Source organism: Trachemys scripta, chromosome 1 (genome assembly GCF_013100865.1).
Source record: "Trachemys scripta elegans isolate TJP31775 chromosome 1, CAS_Tse_1.0, whole genome shotgun sequence".
Taxonomy (NCBI): Eukaryota; Metazoa; Chordata; order Testudines; family Emydidae; genus Trachemys; species Trachemys scripta.
The window spans coordinates 8386235-8403157 of NC_048298.1; the positions used below are offsets into that span (position 1 = coordinate 8386235).

The 16923-nt window shown below is 50.9% G+C and overlaps 1 protein-coding gene across 1 annotated transcript in view; it reads left to right on the top strand.

Annotated features, from left to right (window-relative positions):
• Window positions 1–16923, top strand: part of PLXNA4 (plexin A4) — a gene marked incomplete in the record, with an annotated part of 626278 nt that overhangs the window by 586246 nt on the left and 23109 nt on the right. Inside the window, 4 exon segments of the mRNA XM_034764290.1 lie at window positions 4134–4237; window positions 8062–8161; window positions 9960–10150; window positions 15904–16073. Of these exon segments, the coding sequence (XP_034620181.1) occupies window positions 4134–4237; window positions 8062–8161; window positions 9960–10150; window positions 15904–16073 (565 nt within the window).

Sequence of the window (16923 nt, forward strand, 5' to 3'; positions counted from 1 at the left end):
CCTGAGCCGGCCCATGCCATGTCTGGCGCCCACTGTTAGGTGTGAAAAGTGTCCTGCCTACTCCAGCACTTCGGTGCCAAAGTAACCAGTAATTTTGAGTGCCTTCATTTTTGGGGGTGCAGCTTGAAATGCTTTAAAGGGGCCCAGGTTTCAGAAAGTGCCTGGTGCACACCCTTTGAAAATCAGGCCCCTTTAAGGCACTAGCAGTTCGGGGTCCAAAAACTGAAGCATCCAAAGTCACTAATCACATTAGAATATCTTGGCCAGGGCCTATTAGGGAGGGCACCCCAGGGTGGTTTGGAGTAGGTGGGATACTCCCAAAATGCCTAGGCGTTCGGGGCCTGCTAGTATTGGCTAAGTGTGTTACAGTCTATACCTTCCTTTAAAGAGCAAGGCTAAAGCCAAGGCTTAGAAGTTGGGGGATCTGCATTCTGCCATGAACTCTTGGTTTGTCCTTGGGCAAGCTCATCTAAGACACATCTGGGAGTGAGGTGACCAACGTTCACTGACTTTAAATGGGACCCAAGCACCTAGTTGCCCTTTTGTGCCTTTCAAAATCTCCCCCTGAATCTCTCTGCCTCAGTTTCCTCCGTGGTAGACTGGGGCTGTTAATGCTCACCTGCCTCAGAGGGGCTGTGGGCAGGGTTAACTCATTCCACTGCACAGCACCACTGGGGAACCTCTAAGGGAAGGGGAAGTGGTTAATGGGATTAAACAGTAGGACTCCAAGATTCCAGGCTACTTCTCCCTGGGGGTGTCTGCAAGCCCCACCCAGACATCAGCTGCAGCTCAAATAACCCCTCTTGTCAAAGGCCTCTGGAATTTCCCTTTTCCCTTGAACTAAAAGAGGATTTTTTTAAAAATAAGTCATTCCTGCGTGCAATAAAAGGATACACTGTCTGCTGAATGAAATATAGAGTTCACAGCAACTGTCTCTTGAGTTTGCATTTACCGCCACTCCCGATTGGAAGGCAAGATAAAGATAATGGGATTTTTACCTCCCTCCCGCGCTCTGGAAAGCGGAAGTGTAACAAATTGGATTGGAGTGTGTCTCTCCTCTGTGCCAGTGCAGTGAGGAGTGCGCTGATCTGATGGAAGAGGGGACAGGGAGCAGCAGTTGAGGAGAAAGCTAACAATCTTCACTTAGTGCTGTGAATATGAATGCAGGGGTCACCTTTATCTCCTTCCTGTCCTCCCCACATCGACCACTTCCCTTCCAATGCTGGGAGTGACCAAGCCTGTTAGTGCTAGCAGAGAGGGAAAGAGTATTTAAGGAACAGCTGGATAAACTGTGAGATGTTAGTTACTAAAGGGTGTCTTTACTCAGACTAAACTCCCACTAAAGTCAGTCGGCCAAATTCTGGAGTCCCTTCTCAGCCCTGCCCCAGATGCCTGCTGAAGTCCATGGCGCTTGGCCAGAGAAAAAAATTCAAGAAATCCTGAGTAAGGGCTTCAGGATTCAAACCTTCAGTGGATTTTCACCCATGGACATGAATGGCTCTTGTGTGGCTTGATACATTCCCCTGCGGAGTTCCCAACCCAAACGCAGCCCATTGGGCTAGCCTGGGAGAAAAAGAATGAAACTGATGAGAAACAAATGTAAAATCAATGGGCCTGATTAAAGGGGCCTTAAAGTGGGTGGAAATGAGAAGAAGACCTGCACAGGGCACTCCCTGAGCAGTGTGGAGCTGGTGTCACGGCTCTACATTAGCCCTGCTGCCAGTCCCCAGGAGATGGGGGGAATGTGAGAGGGTGGCCGGAGTGCACTGCGCTATGGCTATTCTCTGGCCCCGTCGGCAGCAGAGCATGAGTTGGATCCGCCCTGCACAGCCCTAGAATACCGGGAGGGCAAAGCTAGACAAAAGCCACGTTTGCCCTCCATTCCCGACCCAACCACAAAACTGAGAATCGGGCCTGTCTGCCTACTGACCTAGCTATGTAGGAGCGTATATGGCACGGAACGATTGCAGTATCACTGACCAGGGAAGCTGCTTTTGGGGGGGGGGAGAGGGGAATTAGACACAGGAGCAGGCAGTGCTGGCGAGGATAAGGGATCCAATGAGGAAAGCTCCTGGAGGCATTGATAAAGTGGCAGTGGAACGCGGCCGCCAGCTGTTACACTCTATGGGACACTCTGTAATAGAACGAGCTCCTTCCGGACGCTCTTCCCCTCCCAATGCTCCAGTCCCTGCACCTGGGTCTAGAACACCTGGGCTCTGGGATTCTTTGCAGGTGTGGCTAGGAACAAAGGGCCGTGCTTTGACACTACTGTGATCCCATGGAGTTGGGATAAATCCTGGCCAATCTGGGGTCATCCCTAACCATGGTAACTCCGCCTCTACCTCGATATAACGCGACCCGATATAACACAAATTCGGATATAACGTGGTAAAGCAGTGCTCGGGAGGGAGGGGGGGGCGGGGCTGCGCACTCCGGTGGATCAAAGCAAGTTCGATATAACACGGTTTCACCTACAACGCGGTAAGGTTTTTTGGCTCCCGAAGACAGCGTTATATCAAGTTAGAGGTGTATTACTGACCAGCCAACTGCTACATCCTTGAGAGAGCTTTGTTCTCAGTGACATCCGGCACTAAACACTCAGCACCTCATCTTCTGCTCATTAAAGTGAATAGTAAAAGCAAGGGTCAGTTTTCTGAGTAAAGTTTAATTATGGGACGAGAAAATTGCTGAAACCAAAAGAAATTTGCAACAATTCTTGACTTTTTACATTAGAAGCCGTAAAGAGAGTTGGCAGGTGATGTTTCCACATTCAGAGGTTCATTTTAATTAACTCAAGGACATGCATATGGTTTATGATGACCGGGGTTGTGGTTAAGCTGTATTTGGCAGTGACCACGATGGTTGAACCATGGGTGGTTCTTTTTGCCTTTGGTTAAACCAAAGTTGTCTATGGCTAACCCATGGTTGGCTGTAGTTTCTCTCAATTAAACTACCGTTTGACATCTTTGGTCACGTCTATGGTACTATTGGCTATTCCCACACTTGGTTAGCCCAAGGGCAAATAAGTCAAGTCTTCAATCTGAGGGAAACTGGGGCTGTTCGGTTCAGATAGAGGTATGTATCAACCCTAGTTTCAATACAAGATTCTCCCAAAGGCAGCCACCAGATGGGACTGCCCAATCAGCAGAATGTAGAGACAATTACCAGCACCACATACTCATTCAAGCACTTGGCATTTAGCTACCATGCTGATAGGCATTAGATTAGATGTCTACTGTAGCTGGTGAGAAACGGGATCCCTGTGCATTTGCATATGGCTTGGTAGGGTTGTGTTGGAGGAGGCAGGGTCTTACAACGGGCAGGGCGTGGGATTGAAAGGCAAGAGGTTTGCAGTCTCCTCGTCTGTAAAAGAGTGTCAATGGGCCTCCTCCTCCCTACAGACAGTGCTTGGAGATCTGTGGGTGAAAAGTGCCGTACAAGCACCAAGTACTAGTATTGCCGGAGCCCAGCGGTCCACTTGGTGCTGTGCAAATCACTAAGGACAGCACCGGCCACACCCAAGGAGCTGTCACTCTATGGCTCAGATCTTCAGCTGACGTCAATCAGCTACACCTTGCAACCCAAAAAGGCCATGGCCCTACGACCAGACTCAGAGGCCTGTGGGCAACAGCTACATTGCATGATCCCAACGGCTGAGCTCGTAGGAGCTGTTCTGTGTTCATCTCAGCCAGGAGTTAGACTTTGGGTGCGTGTGTGTGTGTGTGGTGAATGGTGGTGGGATATGTGTGTTTTTATCCCAAGCAAGCAAACCCGTTCAGATAATGTAAGAACTGACTCAGAACTTTGCCATGTAGCTTATGCTTTTGGGTACTTCTCTGAATCATCTCCCTGAATTCTGAAGGTTCACTTGTCCCCTGGTTTGCAGGGGTATACGTGACATGGGCATGTATGTGGAGTGTGCCTTTTTCAGTGTGTGTGTATGTGGGAAGGTCTTGTGTGCGTCTCTGTGCACTGTGTGTATCTTTGGATCACCTGACAGGTGTTTGTGGGCCGGTGTTGTCATGCTTGATGGTTCGTGGTCTCCATGTTACATGTGTAAGGTGTATGCTGAACTGCCTTCATCTCCCTGAGACTCGGCAGAGCAGAGTGAAATGTGCCCTTTCTCCCTGCAGAGTGGCGGCAGGTGAGTGGGGCCCGGATGATCCTGCAGGACGAAGACATCACCACCAAGATAGAGAACGACTGGAAGAGACTCAATACCTTGGCACACTACCAGGTAACGAGACAGGAGCCCTCTGCCAGGGACACAGGCCTGGCCAAGTTACCTGCGTCTGCTAGCAGGGTTCAGTGCCAATCAAACAACTGGACTGGCACTGCCAAGACCTGTCACTCTCTGCCCCAACCCATCTACCCCTTCTTCAAAGGCCACCGACAGATCTCACCCCAGAGACTGTCGCTGTTGCACCATCTGGTCTCCTAACACAGTCGCTTTGCACCTCCTAACACAGTCGCTTTGCACCTTCTCTCTTTCTCCACAGGAGTGTTACACTGCTGCTCTCATCATCTGAGTTGCTGCTCCCCTGCCAGCCCTGTCTGAGATCTGGGGCTGGAACAAGCAAAGAGCAATCCCAGGCAATGACGCTCTGTAAATAAGTTCTGTCGTTTCCCCCTTTCCCCCCGCAAAGTGTCAGACTGTTTCACTACAACACAAACAGGAGACACTTTGAGCTAGAAAATAGGATACGATGTTTCAAGCTGAACTAAGTAGCACTGCCCTGAATGGCTTTTAAAAATTAATAATCTAAACATTCAATAAAAATGGTTTCTGCTATTATATTATGTCAGATGCTTTGACATGATATGACATCATATTCTGCACTATTACTGATGGGCCTTGAAATAATGTAAAAACAATGCTACTAATATTAAAATAAACTACATTTTGAAATACAATTTTTGTTTCTGAAATGAAATTTCAAAATTTTCCTAAACAATTTTGCTTCTGTTGCCAAAATACTTGTTTTTGTGGAAAATTTCATCAGAATCGATGCAATTTCACACCAAAAATCAGTTTAGTTGAATCAGCATTCTCCAGCAAAAAACGGTTGAGACAAAAATTTGATGGACAGCTCTAACACCGACCTCCCATGATTCTCCTTCTAGTGAGGATTTCCCCCTGCCTACTCTGCCCTGTGCGATAGGCGGGGAAGAGGGCAGATCAACAGTAGGAAGGGGAATAAGAGAAGGGAAAACCACTCTGCTACTCAGCTGCCAGGCATTGTCCATACTGATATCAGTCCAGTGAGGCCTAATAAAAACCCTCCTGCAAACTATTTGGGGTGGGGCTAGGGGAAGAGATAAGCTGCCGCCCTCTTAAAGGGGAGGCTTTACTGAAGGCCCCCCACTGGCAGTAGATGAGATGTCAGGCTGCGGCTGGTGATCAGCACAGAGGAGGGGGCAGGGGAAGGCGAGCAGATTAGAAATAGACGGGGAGCGGAGATGAGAAGATCACAGGTTAATTCTCTCCTTCTGCTGGGGAGGGAGAATGACGCATTTGCCCCTGGAGGGCAAGGCCACTGCGCTCCGGAGGATCTTTGACATTAGCAGCAGTAGAAGTTGGCCTGTTGTCTGGAAGCAGGAAGGAGAGCAGTGGAACAGACAGCAGCTTTGTCCAGTGGTGAGGGCACTGACCAGATCCTGGTTCTAGTCCCAGCTCAGCCACTTTGTCCCCATAGGGGGTGTCATATCCCTGAGTGGATATTGATACTAACCAGTGGGGACAGCTGTCCTTACCTACTGCTGCAAAGTGCTTTGAGATCTACGGCTGGTCAATGCTATAGGCCAGATCCTCAGCTGGTATAAACCACTGTAGCTCCACTGGGGTCAGTAGAGCCACACCAGTTTACACTTGCTAAGGATCTGACACTGAGTACAGGGCTGGGAGCTCCTGAGTTCTAAGACTGGCGCTGGCTCCCTGGGCATGTCACGTGGGACCAGGTTGCCTGGTGTTAGGTGCCTAAAGCTGTAGATAGGTGCCGAGTGGGATTTTGAAATGCACCTAACTCCTGTTCCTAGATTGTCAAATCAGAAGGGCCCGTTGTGATCACCTAGTGCAATCCCCCGTAGAACCCAAGCCAGAGAGCTTCCCTTGTTTGAGTCAGAGCAGATCTTTTAGAAAAAAGCATCCAGTCTTGATTTTAAAATGGCCTGTGACGGAGAATCCACCGCAGCCTCAGGACAGTTGTTCCGATGGTTAACCACCTTCCCTGTTAAACATCCGATGTCAGGGAGAGTTTGGTACCGACACGCTCTGGAAAATCCCATTAGGGGTCTAGCTGTGTCCTTAGGTGCCTAAATACATTTACAAACCTGACCCTTATCCTCTTAGTGCCCCATCTGTAATATGTGGCTACTAGCCCAGAGACCTTACGCAAGTGTTGAGAGAACTGATTAATTAGTATCTGTAATGTGCTTTGAAGATGAAAAGATTCTGCATAAGAGCTAATTGTTATTATTACAGAGACAAGAGCTAGTGGCTCTTCACAGGTTGGGGGGTGGGTTCTTCTTTTTATAACTTCTTATTTATCCACGATGCTCCTGATACAGCTTCGCTTCCCCACTGGCTCAGAATTGCTTATTGTTTCACTTGCTTTTGAAAGGAAGCCACACAAATGCCTAGCTAATGGATCGGAAGGTTTGCCTCATTTCAAGAGGCTCTCTTCCCCCTTTGAGATGTTATGTGAGACTTCCCGCAGCACAACAGATATCCAGCCGCCATCTACAGGGGCAGAACAATAGAAACACCATTTTCCTCCTTTGTTGCAGTAGTGGCAATGCCCTACTGGTGTGGCAAAGTCCTGTGCCGAGTCTGTGCATGTCTACTCTGATGCCAGGAGGTCATTTGTCACCTTGTATATGAAATGCTCATTCCCATGAAGTGTTGTCTAGGGAAAAGAGTACTGACATGTGTCATGTGCAACTCATTTGCTGTGAGACCTTGGAGGAGCAACTTAATTTCAGTCTGTGAGGGGCACTACAAGGAACTGGGTCCCAGCCGTTCCCCTAGGTCTCAGAATTTGGCCTCCCCAGTGAATTTACTGTCTCTGTTAACATCAGCTTCTCTTTGAGTGTTGAGTTCTTTTTCCATGGAGATGGCCTGAATCAGAAGCTCAGATCCAACCTCCTGAAAACTTGGAAGGATATGAATTCCCAGATCCTAGCCCATCACTGGTTCTGGTTTGGATCCATCACTGGAGGGGGCCTGTTTTCCAGGCCCCACATAGATGAGGCTGAAATCAGATTCCAGCCAAAAATGATGGAGAACTTGCAAGATCATCTGATCTCATTAAACTCCCACTAGTTGGGGCTGAAACCTTGTGAGAACAGCTGATGAGGTTTTGGGACCATCAGCTCTGAACCTTAGAACCTGATGTGTCTTGATCTTAAACCCCAAGCTCTAGCCAAACCCTATTTCAGACTCTTCAGACCATCTCTCATTATAAGAGCTTGTGTCATGGACATTTTGAATGTCATGCTTTTGTTCTATGGACTATTGAACAATTAGAAGAATTGGCACTTCCCCACTTTTAAAAGATAAGCCTGTTGCAGTCTCTTGTCCATTATAAAAACAATCATGTGGGTATGGATCTCACGCTGGGCACTTTACAGACATGTACAAAGACAAGGCCCTTGAGCGAATTCCATGTCCTTGTCCTACAAACCCTTCCTCATGGGAGTAGCCCATTAAGGGCCTGCTCCAAAGCCAATTGCAGTCAATGGAAGGACTCCCATTGACTACAGTGGGCTCTGGGTCAGACCCTGTATGGGCCAGATTCTGCCTTCATACCAAGTATGCCCATTGACTTGAGCAGAGTGATTCCAGATTTGTACTGGAGGGCAAGAAGGGGAGAGCAGGGTTTGGCCCCACTCCTGTGAGGAAGGGTTTGCAGGGGTGGGCCATAAGGAACTAATGATGGGATCCTTCCAGCAGGGATAGTGATTGATCGCTCGGGTTTCACTGGCTGGGTTTCCTTTATGTTATCGGGTGCGCTTTTTGGCCAGCTCTAGGAGGCTTATTCGTAAGTTCTCTTTCCTCCGCAGGTGCCAGATGGATCGGTGGTAGCATTAGTCTCCAAGCAGGTCACTGCCTACAATGCTGTCAACAACTCCACTGTCTCCAGGACCTCAGCTAGCAAGTATGGTAAGGGCCTGTTTGCTGATGTACGTTAGGGGAGATATTGGTGGCCACGACGGTGGGGAGATGTTGAGCACGTGCAAAGGGAACAGCATGCCACAGCCAACTAGCATTTGTACAGCAAGTGAAGATGAAAAGCACTGGACAATCCAAGGGCTACGTTATTCTAATGAATGGTGTCTATGGAAGATCACTTTTTTATCCAGGTGACTTTGGCCCGGGTGAGATTACACCTGGAACAGTAAAAGTTAGCACTTCTCAAGCGCGTTAGCTCTCCAAGCACTTTACTGAGCAGCCCAGGTTCCATTATTACCATTTAACCCATGGGGAGACTGAGGCTAGGTGACGTGAGAGATAAAGTGGGTCACGCGGAAATTCTGCTGCAAAGCCCGGAATAGAACTTAGCTTTCCTGAGTCACCAAGACCAGCTCCTCTCGCCGCTGATGCACCCACGTGCGTAGCTGCCTGTTGGTTGGACTTCTGGCCCAAGAAGTGCAGCAGCAGGTGAGGGTTAAAGGGAAATGAGTTTCCAGACTGCAACAGGAGAGTGATACAAACCATCCACTGCCCTGGATCCAGCTGCCTCATCCAATTTTTTAAATATATGAAAGTAAGTCTGATCCTCCTCGTCCTCTGTAGCTTGGGGGAAAGTACAGTTACTCAATGTCCAGAGGAACTCGCTTCCCCTTACTCCAAGGACATGAGCAATGCACCAGGCCTTATTAATATTCATGTTCTTTGCAGCGCTGTTGCCGTTCTGGAAGGACACCGTGACCTTTGCAAAGAAGGGGGTTTGGGTGGTTTCATTATTGTTCTATTTCCTGAGTTCTGTGCTACTGGATTGTTAGAAGAGGGGCTGAGGGAGGAGTGGGGGGAAATGTGGTGAGTCAGAAGTGATTGTTAATTGCAGTAAAGGGAGCAGCAGCCAGAGTGAACATGGGCACTCCATCCAGTAATTAATACAGGGAGGCCAGGAATGCATTAATGAAGCTGCTTCAGAACCTGCTACTGGAAGGGGCACCATCTGTGTGTTAACTGCAGTTGAAATACAGTTAACTTGTAGCACTGCAGGAGAGGTTGCCCAGGCTGTCACCCCGGGCCTGTGGAAAGGGAAGTAGTAATGCTGTAGGTGGGGCGTCACGCCATCCACATGGGCAGGTTTGGGGACTCCCCCTTTGGAGGAGGGAGTGACGCAGTGGTGGGTAGTGAATGGGCTGGGCTGGGGGAAGGAGGGAGCAAACGGGTGGGGGGAGAGGTGTACAAAGCCGAACACACACCCATAGACAAGCCCATGGATTGTGAAGCTCTTTGGGCATCTGCAACATCTGCAGGAGCCAGTGAGAGTGGTGGGTTCTCAGGATCCTGCTCTGATTACACACAAAGGAACCCGTTTCCAGGAGTGGCTGCCTGCCCTCAATCACAGCAGTAACGTGTGTACACATTGCCAGTGCTGGACCATCCCCTTTTCTAAACGTACTAGTGTCTTGTCCAGCCTCGCCGTCGTCGTGCGGCGGGACAAGGCTCCCATCCTTTCCCCCGGGAGATGCTTTCCCGGGCTAACTGAACTCATTGTAGGGAAGTTTTTCCGTGTATCTGCTCAGTCGCCTAGGAACGTCTAGATGTGTGCAAATGTTGCAGGTGCAGCTAAGGAAACCGTGGGAAATTAGGTAGTGGATTTCCATTTTTAAAGCAGACATGACTGCAGAGTATTTCCCTGGGAAAACACATTGACCCCCTTAATGTGACCACCTCTTCTTGAAGGTGGAGGACTGATTCTTGAGCAAGCTGTGGCTTTGTGTTTCAGAAAACATGATCCGTTACACGGGCAGCCCAGACAGCCTGCGCTCCCGCACACCCATGATCACACCTGATCTGGAGAGTGGAGTCAAGATGTGGCATCTAGTCAAGAATCATGAGCACGGAGACCAAAAAGAGGGTGACCGGGGCAGCAAGATGGTGTCCGAGATCTACCTGACCAGGCTGCTAGCCACCAAGGTATAATGCTGGAGAAGGGCAGTGGGACTTTGAAGAAGTGGGCTTCAGAGGGGTTAAAGGAGGAGATGGGACTCTTCATGGGCAAGATAGGAGAGACTGTTCCCAGTGTAAGGGGAAGCATGAGACAAGGTGTGAAGCCAAGGGAGGGTAAAGGGAGAAGCTTGGGAAGTACATGGGGAGAGCGCAGTAGAAAGTGAGAAGAGCTTGAATTTAGGAGCCAGTCAGTGGAGGAGTCCAGAAGGCGGGGAGATAACATGTGCAGAGCGGCGGGAGAGGAAGTTGGCTCTGAGAGCAATGGTTTGGGTCGGCTGGATTGGAGGAGAGGTGAGAAGGGGGAGACCAGGAAGAAGCAGGTTACAATAGTCAAGGTGGGAGGCGATGAAGGCGCGGACAACGGGTTAGTGAGGAAAGGGTGGCTTCTGGTGATCTGAACGAAGGGTTTAGTGAGAGACTGGGGAGGGAGAGGGAGCAGCCAGAGGCAGCAGCGAGGCTGTGAGCCTGGACGAGGGAGGAAAGGTGGCATTACCAACAGTGGCTTCCTGCACGGGGATCCCTGTGTGTGCAGAATTATGTGGGCAGGAGCAGATTGGTTTGAGGATATACCCTGAATTGTTTGTAGAGCCGACCACATGTGATTCAAGAGGTCAAGGGGAGCCTAGGGAGCACGTCCTGGACATGTTCAAAGGACAAAGCCAGCCTGGCAAAATGGGACTGTGAGTTATGCCACAAATCTGTAGGGAATGTTACTCACTGTCCCACCCCATCCCTCTGGCCCACACGGACACCGGGCTGTCTCACCAGTGGTGCTTGTGCTGGAAGGCGTACCAGCTAGCTAGATGCTTCATCATGCATCGTGGAGGGGCAGCTCAGCGGGATGAGCTGAGACAAACACGCTCACCTCTCCTCAGGTTAGGTTATGTCACTCACTCACAGAGAGCTGGGGGAGCCATTTTGCCTGATGCATGGACAAAGGAGGGAGCGAAGCGCTCAGTGGAGCATGCTGGCTTGACAGGGGGAACAGCAGGCATCTGCCTGGGCTGACGGGCTGCGGGGAGCACATTGGTCCTTGGCAGCGAGCACTCACTCTCTCGTCCCGCGCAGCCCTGCATGGCAGATGATTGCCTGACCGATCTAGAACTTTTGTCCCATAAATGCTAAACTTCTGCACGGCCCCACCTCAATGTCACGCGGTGCTGGCACTTAGTTATTGACCCGGAATTGATTTTGCTGACACCTCAAATGCTGCTGGCAGCGCAGCAGGCAGGGGCTGCAAGGGGATGCTGCATTCGGGGATTGAAACAGCCACTACAGGGTGCTCGAATCCAGGTCAGGTTCTCAGTCCTTCTCTTCAAGGCGCACCGTAGCCTGGGCCCAGGGTATCTAAAGAGCCTAAAGCCCTGGAGTGAAAACCATAGTTGACAGCTCCACTCCCGTGGTCCAGCAGAACTCTCCACCACCAGGGTCAGGTTCCTCTGTGCAGGAGACAGAGCTTTCTGGGGCTGGTCCCAGACTGCGCAGTGAACTCCCCCAAGAACTAAGGATGATCCCAAACCTCCCCACCTTCTGCTCCCCATGCAGAGCGTGCTGCTTTGGTCTGCCTCCTCTGACCCCAATACAGCGACCAGGTCTGGGTATAAAACAAACCCCAGCATTCTGCTAGGCACACTGTGGAGAGGAGGAGAGAACAAACCACGTGACCAATGTTCGTCACAGTGCGTAATGCATGACCAGAAGGCCCTCGGATACTGCAGTGATGGGAGCGGAATAAGAACCTATAGATTAGAACATGGGAGGACAGGTTGGCTCAGGGGATCAGCAGAGGGCCACACAGCCTTTCGCCACCTCATTGCTGGTGGGAATCTGTGGCCAATAGTCATTAACGTCTGGTGGCTGTTCAGGGGCCTGGGCAAAAGGAGTTGGCTGCGTTTGTCTTGTTACTAGTACAAAGATCCCTAGCAGAATCATAGACTCAGAACCCCAGGGTTAGATGGGACCGCAAAGGACATCTAGTCTAATCCCCTGCCAAATGCAGGATTTGTTGTGTCTAAGCCATCCCAGACAGATGGTCACCCAGCCTCCTTTTGAAAACCTCCAGTGAAGGAGCTTCCACAACTTCCCTGGCAGTCTGTTCCATTGGCCGACTGTTCTTACAGTGAGGAAGTGTTTCCTGAGATTTAATCTAAATATGCTCTGCTGGAGTTTGAACCTGTTGCCTCTTGTCCTGCCCTCTGCGGCAAGAGAGAACAATTTTTCTCCATCTTTTTTTAGCAGCCTTTCAAGCATTTGAAGACTGCGATCATGTCCCTCCTTAATCTCCCCTTTTCCAAACTAAACATGCCCAGGTCCTCCAGCCTTTGCTCGTATGACTTGCATTCCATCCCTTTGATCATCTTTGTCACTCGCCTCTGGATGCTTTCCAGTTTCTCTACATGCTTTCTATACACTGGTGACCAAAATTGGACACGGTTCTCCAGCTGAGGCCTCACCAGCGCTGAGTAAAACGGTACTATCACCTCCTGTGACTTGCATGCTAAGCCTCTAATAATGCAACCCAAGATTGCATATGCTTTTCTTGCAGCAGCATCGCATAGCTGACTCATGTTGAGGTTGGGATCTACCACAACTCCCAGATCCTTTCCAGCAGTGCTGCTACCAAGCCAGCTATCCCCCATTCTGTGTTTTCCCCTTGTTGGCAGTCTCATTAGAGAGGCCAAGGATGGGGTTTGGACTCCTTCTCTCCTTCCCCGGGTCAGGGCTGGGCAATTGCAGCACTGCTGGGCATGCTCTTCTCTGGTCCCAGGAGTCTGCCCACCAGCCTGGGGATAACGGATATGAAGAGGCCCAGTCTTAGCACAGCTCACATGAGGAACTGTCAGAGGGTGAGGCTCAGCTGGCACATCTTCCACATCCTTCAGTGGGAACCTCTGGCACCGGCACGTCACTCCCCCCTGGGGCAGCCCCATCAGCAGTAGCGGTGGTGGAAGCTGCTGCGGAGATAGGGCTCAGGCGTTTATAACCATCATAACCATCTTGCATCTGAAGAAGTGAGGTTCTTATCCACGAAAGCTTATGCTCCCAATACTTCTGTTAGTCTCAAAGGTGCCACAGGACCCTCTGTTGCTTTTTACAGATTCAGACTGACACGGCTACCCCTCTGATACTTATAACCATCATGTTATCTAACCTGATTCTGAGCAGAGCTGGACAATACAGTGGCAAGACAACCTGAGGTCTTTCTACACTGTAGCGTCCACCATCGCACCTCCATCAATACATAAGTCCTGCTCTGGTGTTTCATCTGTGTGCTCAGTCCCCTGGTGGGCCAGCCTTTGGTGTCTGACCCCCAGCCACTGAATAGTAAATCCTAATCAGGTTATTCTTCTGTCGATGGACATAGGGTATGCAATTGTTCTGTCTGTCTTTGAATGTGCCCCTCCCCATAGCATCTAGGGGCCATAATGGCAACGTAAAAATAAAGGGGCACCCCCATAGGGCAAGATCCCCAGCTGATGTAAATCAACAGTCATTGGAGCAAGGCTGATTTATACCTGCTGGGGATCTGGCTGTCACGGAACATACTTGGTGTTCAGCTCAGATACTGGTGGACCACAACCAGACCTCCAGATTGTGCCTGTCCCGCCTGCCCTCTCTTGGGAACCAGGCAGGGAGCCAGCTGGGAATTTGACACAGCAACAAAGAAAACCAGAAAGGCTATTCCCACCCCCACCCCGGCGCTTGGTATAAGAGAAATTTCCTCTCCCCATCTTGCCCCTCTCGGAGAGAGGGAAGAGCGTGCAATTGCTGCTAACACAGCCCTGGGGAATACTTCGTTAAACTGAGAATGGTTTTTACCCTGCTAAGTCCCTAACCTCTGAGAACTGGAATCTTTTGCCTAAAGGCCTTGGAGGGTTTCTTTGCATTTGGCTGGGCAAGTGAGAGAAGCAATTCCCCCTGGAAACTGATCCTGAGGGCAGCTCCTCTGTGTCAGATTTCGCCTCGGGGCCCTCCCCATGCTCAGGCATGTGCTGCAGGGTTTTGTTCCGTTTTTCAGGAGCGCGCTCTCTCTCTCTCTCTCTCTGTTTGTTTCTCAAAGAATAAATCAAATGGGGAATCAGCAAGGGACATCAGCCTGCTAATTAGGCTTTGGTGCGTTTGTTAGTGCTGTGTAAACTCTACCCACCCTGGTGGAACTTGGCACTCCACTTCCAGCGAGGGGAATCTTGTCGCGGATCTGCAGAGACAGAAGGAACCTTTCCATTGCAGGGAATTTGTCACTTTGACCTGGTTAAGCAGTTACAGTTATTAACGTGTTGTAGGTGGCGATTTCCCAGCTCTGCCGAAAGAGGAGTGCTGGGAACGCGGCTGGAGCTCATACACAACCACCTTTGCCAGCTGCATCTCAATCCTGGCCTGCAGCTCACCTTGCCATTCCAGTCCGGTGGCAGCTTGGTCCTTCTGACTCGCCCTGCCCTCGGATTTGCACTGCCAAGCCTGCAGCCCCTCAGCATGCACCAGCTTGGTCACTGCACCTCAGTTGTGACCTACCTGAACCTCTGTTCTACTCCCAGGCCCCCAACACCACTTCCTTCATCGCACCCCCAGTCCTGACCCACCTGACCTCCAGCATCCACTGCACCTGCTATCAATGCACCTCCGTTGTGATCTCTGTCACCCCTCCTATCCCAGACCTGGGCACCACACCTGGCTTCTGCCTGCACACCAGTCCTGACCTGCATTACTCTTTGCTGTTTCACTTGCGAGCAGAGATTGAATTCATAGGAAGGGTGGGGTGTGGTTTTATGGTGTTCAGCACTCCTGGGGAGGATCCTGGGCCATGGAAGATGCTAGGTGTGTTAAGTACATGTACCCACTCAACCCCCAGACCCCTCACGTTCAGATTGTCCTGTTAGGTGTCCTGTTCTCGCTGATCAGGCAGTGATCATGGTGGTTTCTAAGCATGGTGATCTGGGATCTCTCCTACGGGAACGGGAGGAAACCTCATCAAGTTCTACACTAGCATATATCAAAGTCAGGTTCCACGTATGCACTGCATGATGGATGCTCTTTCAGGACCTACTCCCAGTGCAAAATCCCATTGGGAGCAGGATCAGTCACTTGTTGCTCAGTGCACAGGTCGGGCTTCTCTCGCATGCAAAATGCCCACCTCTCCCATCCCCACAACACACTGGAGCAGGTTGACTTCACTGGACTATCACCAGTGTACACCTGCGGAAGATCCAACCCCAAAACTGAATTCTCCCAATCCCTTTGGCGATATGCCATGTTCCTGATGCTGCTCACAAATCCCTCGGCATTCTGTGACCTGGGGCCAACAGAGGACCCCATTTAACAACACAGGAGAGCAAACCCTTCCCTTTCTCTGCTGAGTGTTCCCCCCCACAGCACCTCAACCCTCACCCAGAGGGACAAGCTCTGAGGAGAGAGAGGTAGGCAGCTTACCTGGCCTGTTCAGTCCATGGCTTCTTGCTGAGGTCCAAGGCCGAGGGGGATCCCAGTGATACGTGTGCCTGGCTCCAGCTTAATTCTCACTGCACAGCTGTCACATGGCAGCAGCTCTCAGTCGCTACTTCCAGGGCTGAACCCGGGAGCTCCAGGGAACAGTCTAGTAGCACTCCTCTGAGCCAACCTGGCAACCCACCCGGCTGATGTGTCTCACTGAAATTCCCCAGGGAGGACATCAGAGCCCCAGGTCAGTGTCTCACCCTCTTCTTCCTCCTCCCCTGACCCCGCAGGGCACTTTGCAGAAGTTTGTCGACGACCTCTTTGAGACGATCTTCAGCACGGCGCACCGCGGCAGCGCTCTGCCCCTGGCCATCAAGTACATGTTTGATTTCCTGGACGAGCAGGCAGACAAGCACAACATCCACGACCCCCACGTGCGGCACACCTGGAAGAGCAACTGGTCAGTGTGATCCCCTCCGGCGCAGCCCTGCTCCGGGTCCCAGGCGGAGGGGAAAGGATTTGGGGTTCTGATGCTCAGGGAGGATGGGCTTGTGGGTTAGGCACTGGCACGGGCTGCAGGACACCTAGGTTCATCTCCTGGCTCTGCCACAGACTCCCGGTGTCATCTGGGGAAAATTACTTGGGGTGCGTCTCTACTGCACTCAGGGGAGTGATTGTAGCCCCAGGAGACGTACCTGAGCTGGTGCGGGCTGTACAGCCGCCAAGGACCCTGGGTAATTACTCGTGTACCTAGCTCGTGTTGCCGCAGCTTCATTGCTCTGGTACCTGAGTGAGCTGTCTGGAAGCTAGCGCAGGTGTGTCTACTCAAGCTGAGATCACGCCCTTTGATGACAGGACAGACACCCTTAGTCTCTGTGTCTCCCTCTGTGAAAGGGGTCACGGTAATTCCCAGGGGTGCTGTGGGGATAGAGCCATTAAGGGTCGTGAGATGCACAAATGGTGACCGGGCCACACAAGCACCAAGTGAGGACAGAGCTAGGTAGAGCCTGACTCTGCTCCAACCGCTAGACAACGCTTCCCTCCCCACACTTGTTGCATGTACTGGAATAGAGACGGGGGCTGAGATCTCGAGAGAGAAGGATCCCTGCTGCTTTTATCCTCCAAGTCTCCCTGTTGGAAAGAGTCCCCTGGGGAATCTTTCCCTCCCTTCTTCTGTGTAAATACGAGGGACTATAAAAGGCACAGCAGAGGAGAACCACAGGACTCCCAGCTGATGAGTTTTCTCCTTTTACCAGCCATGCTGACTGGCAGGTCGGCACAGTGCGTGAAATAAAAAAAGAAACCCCATG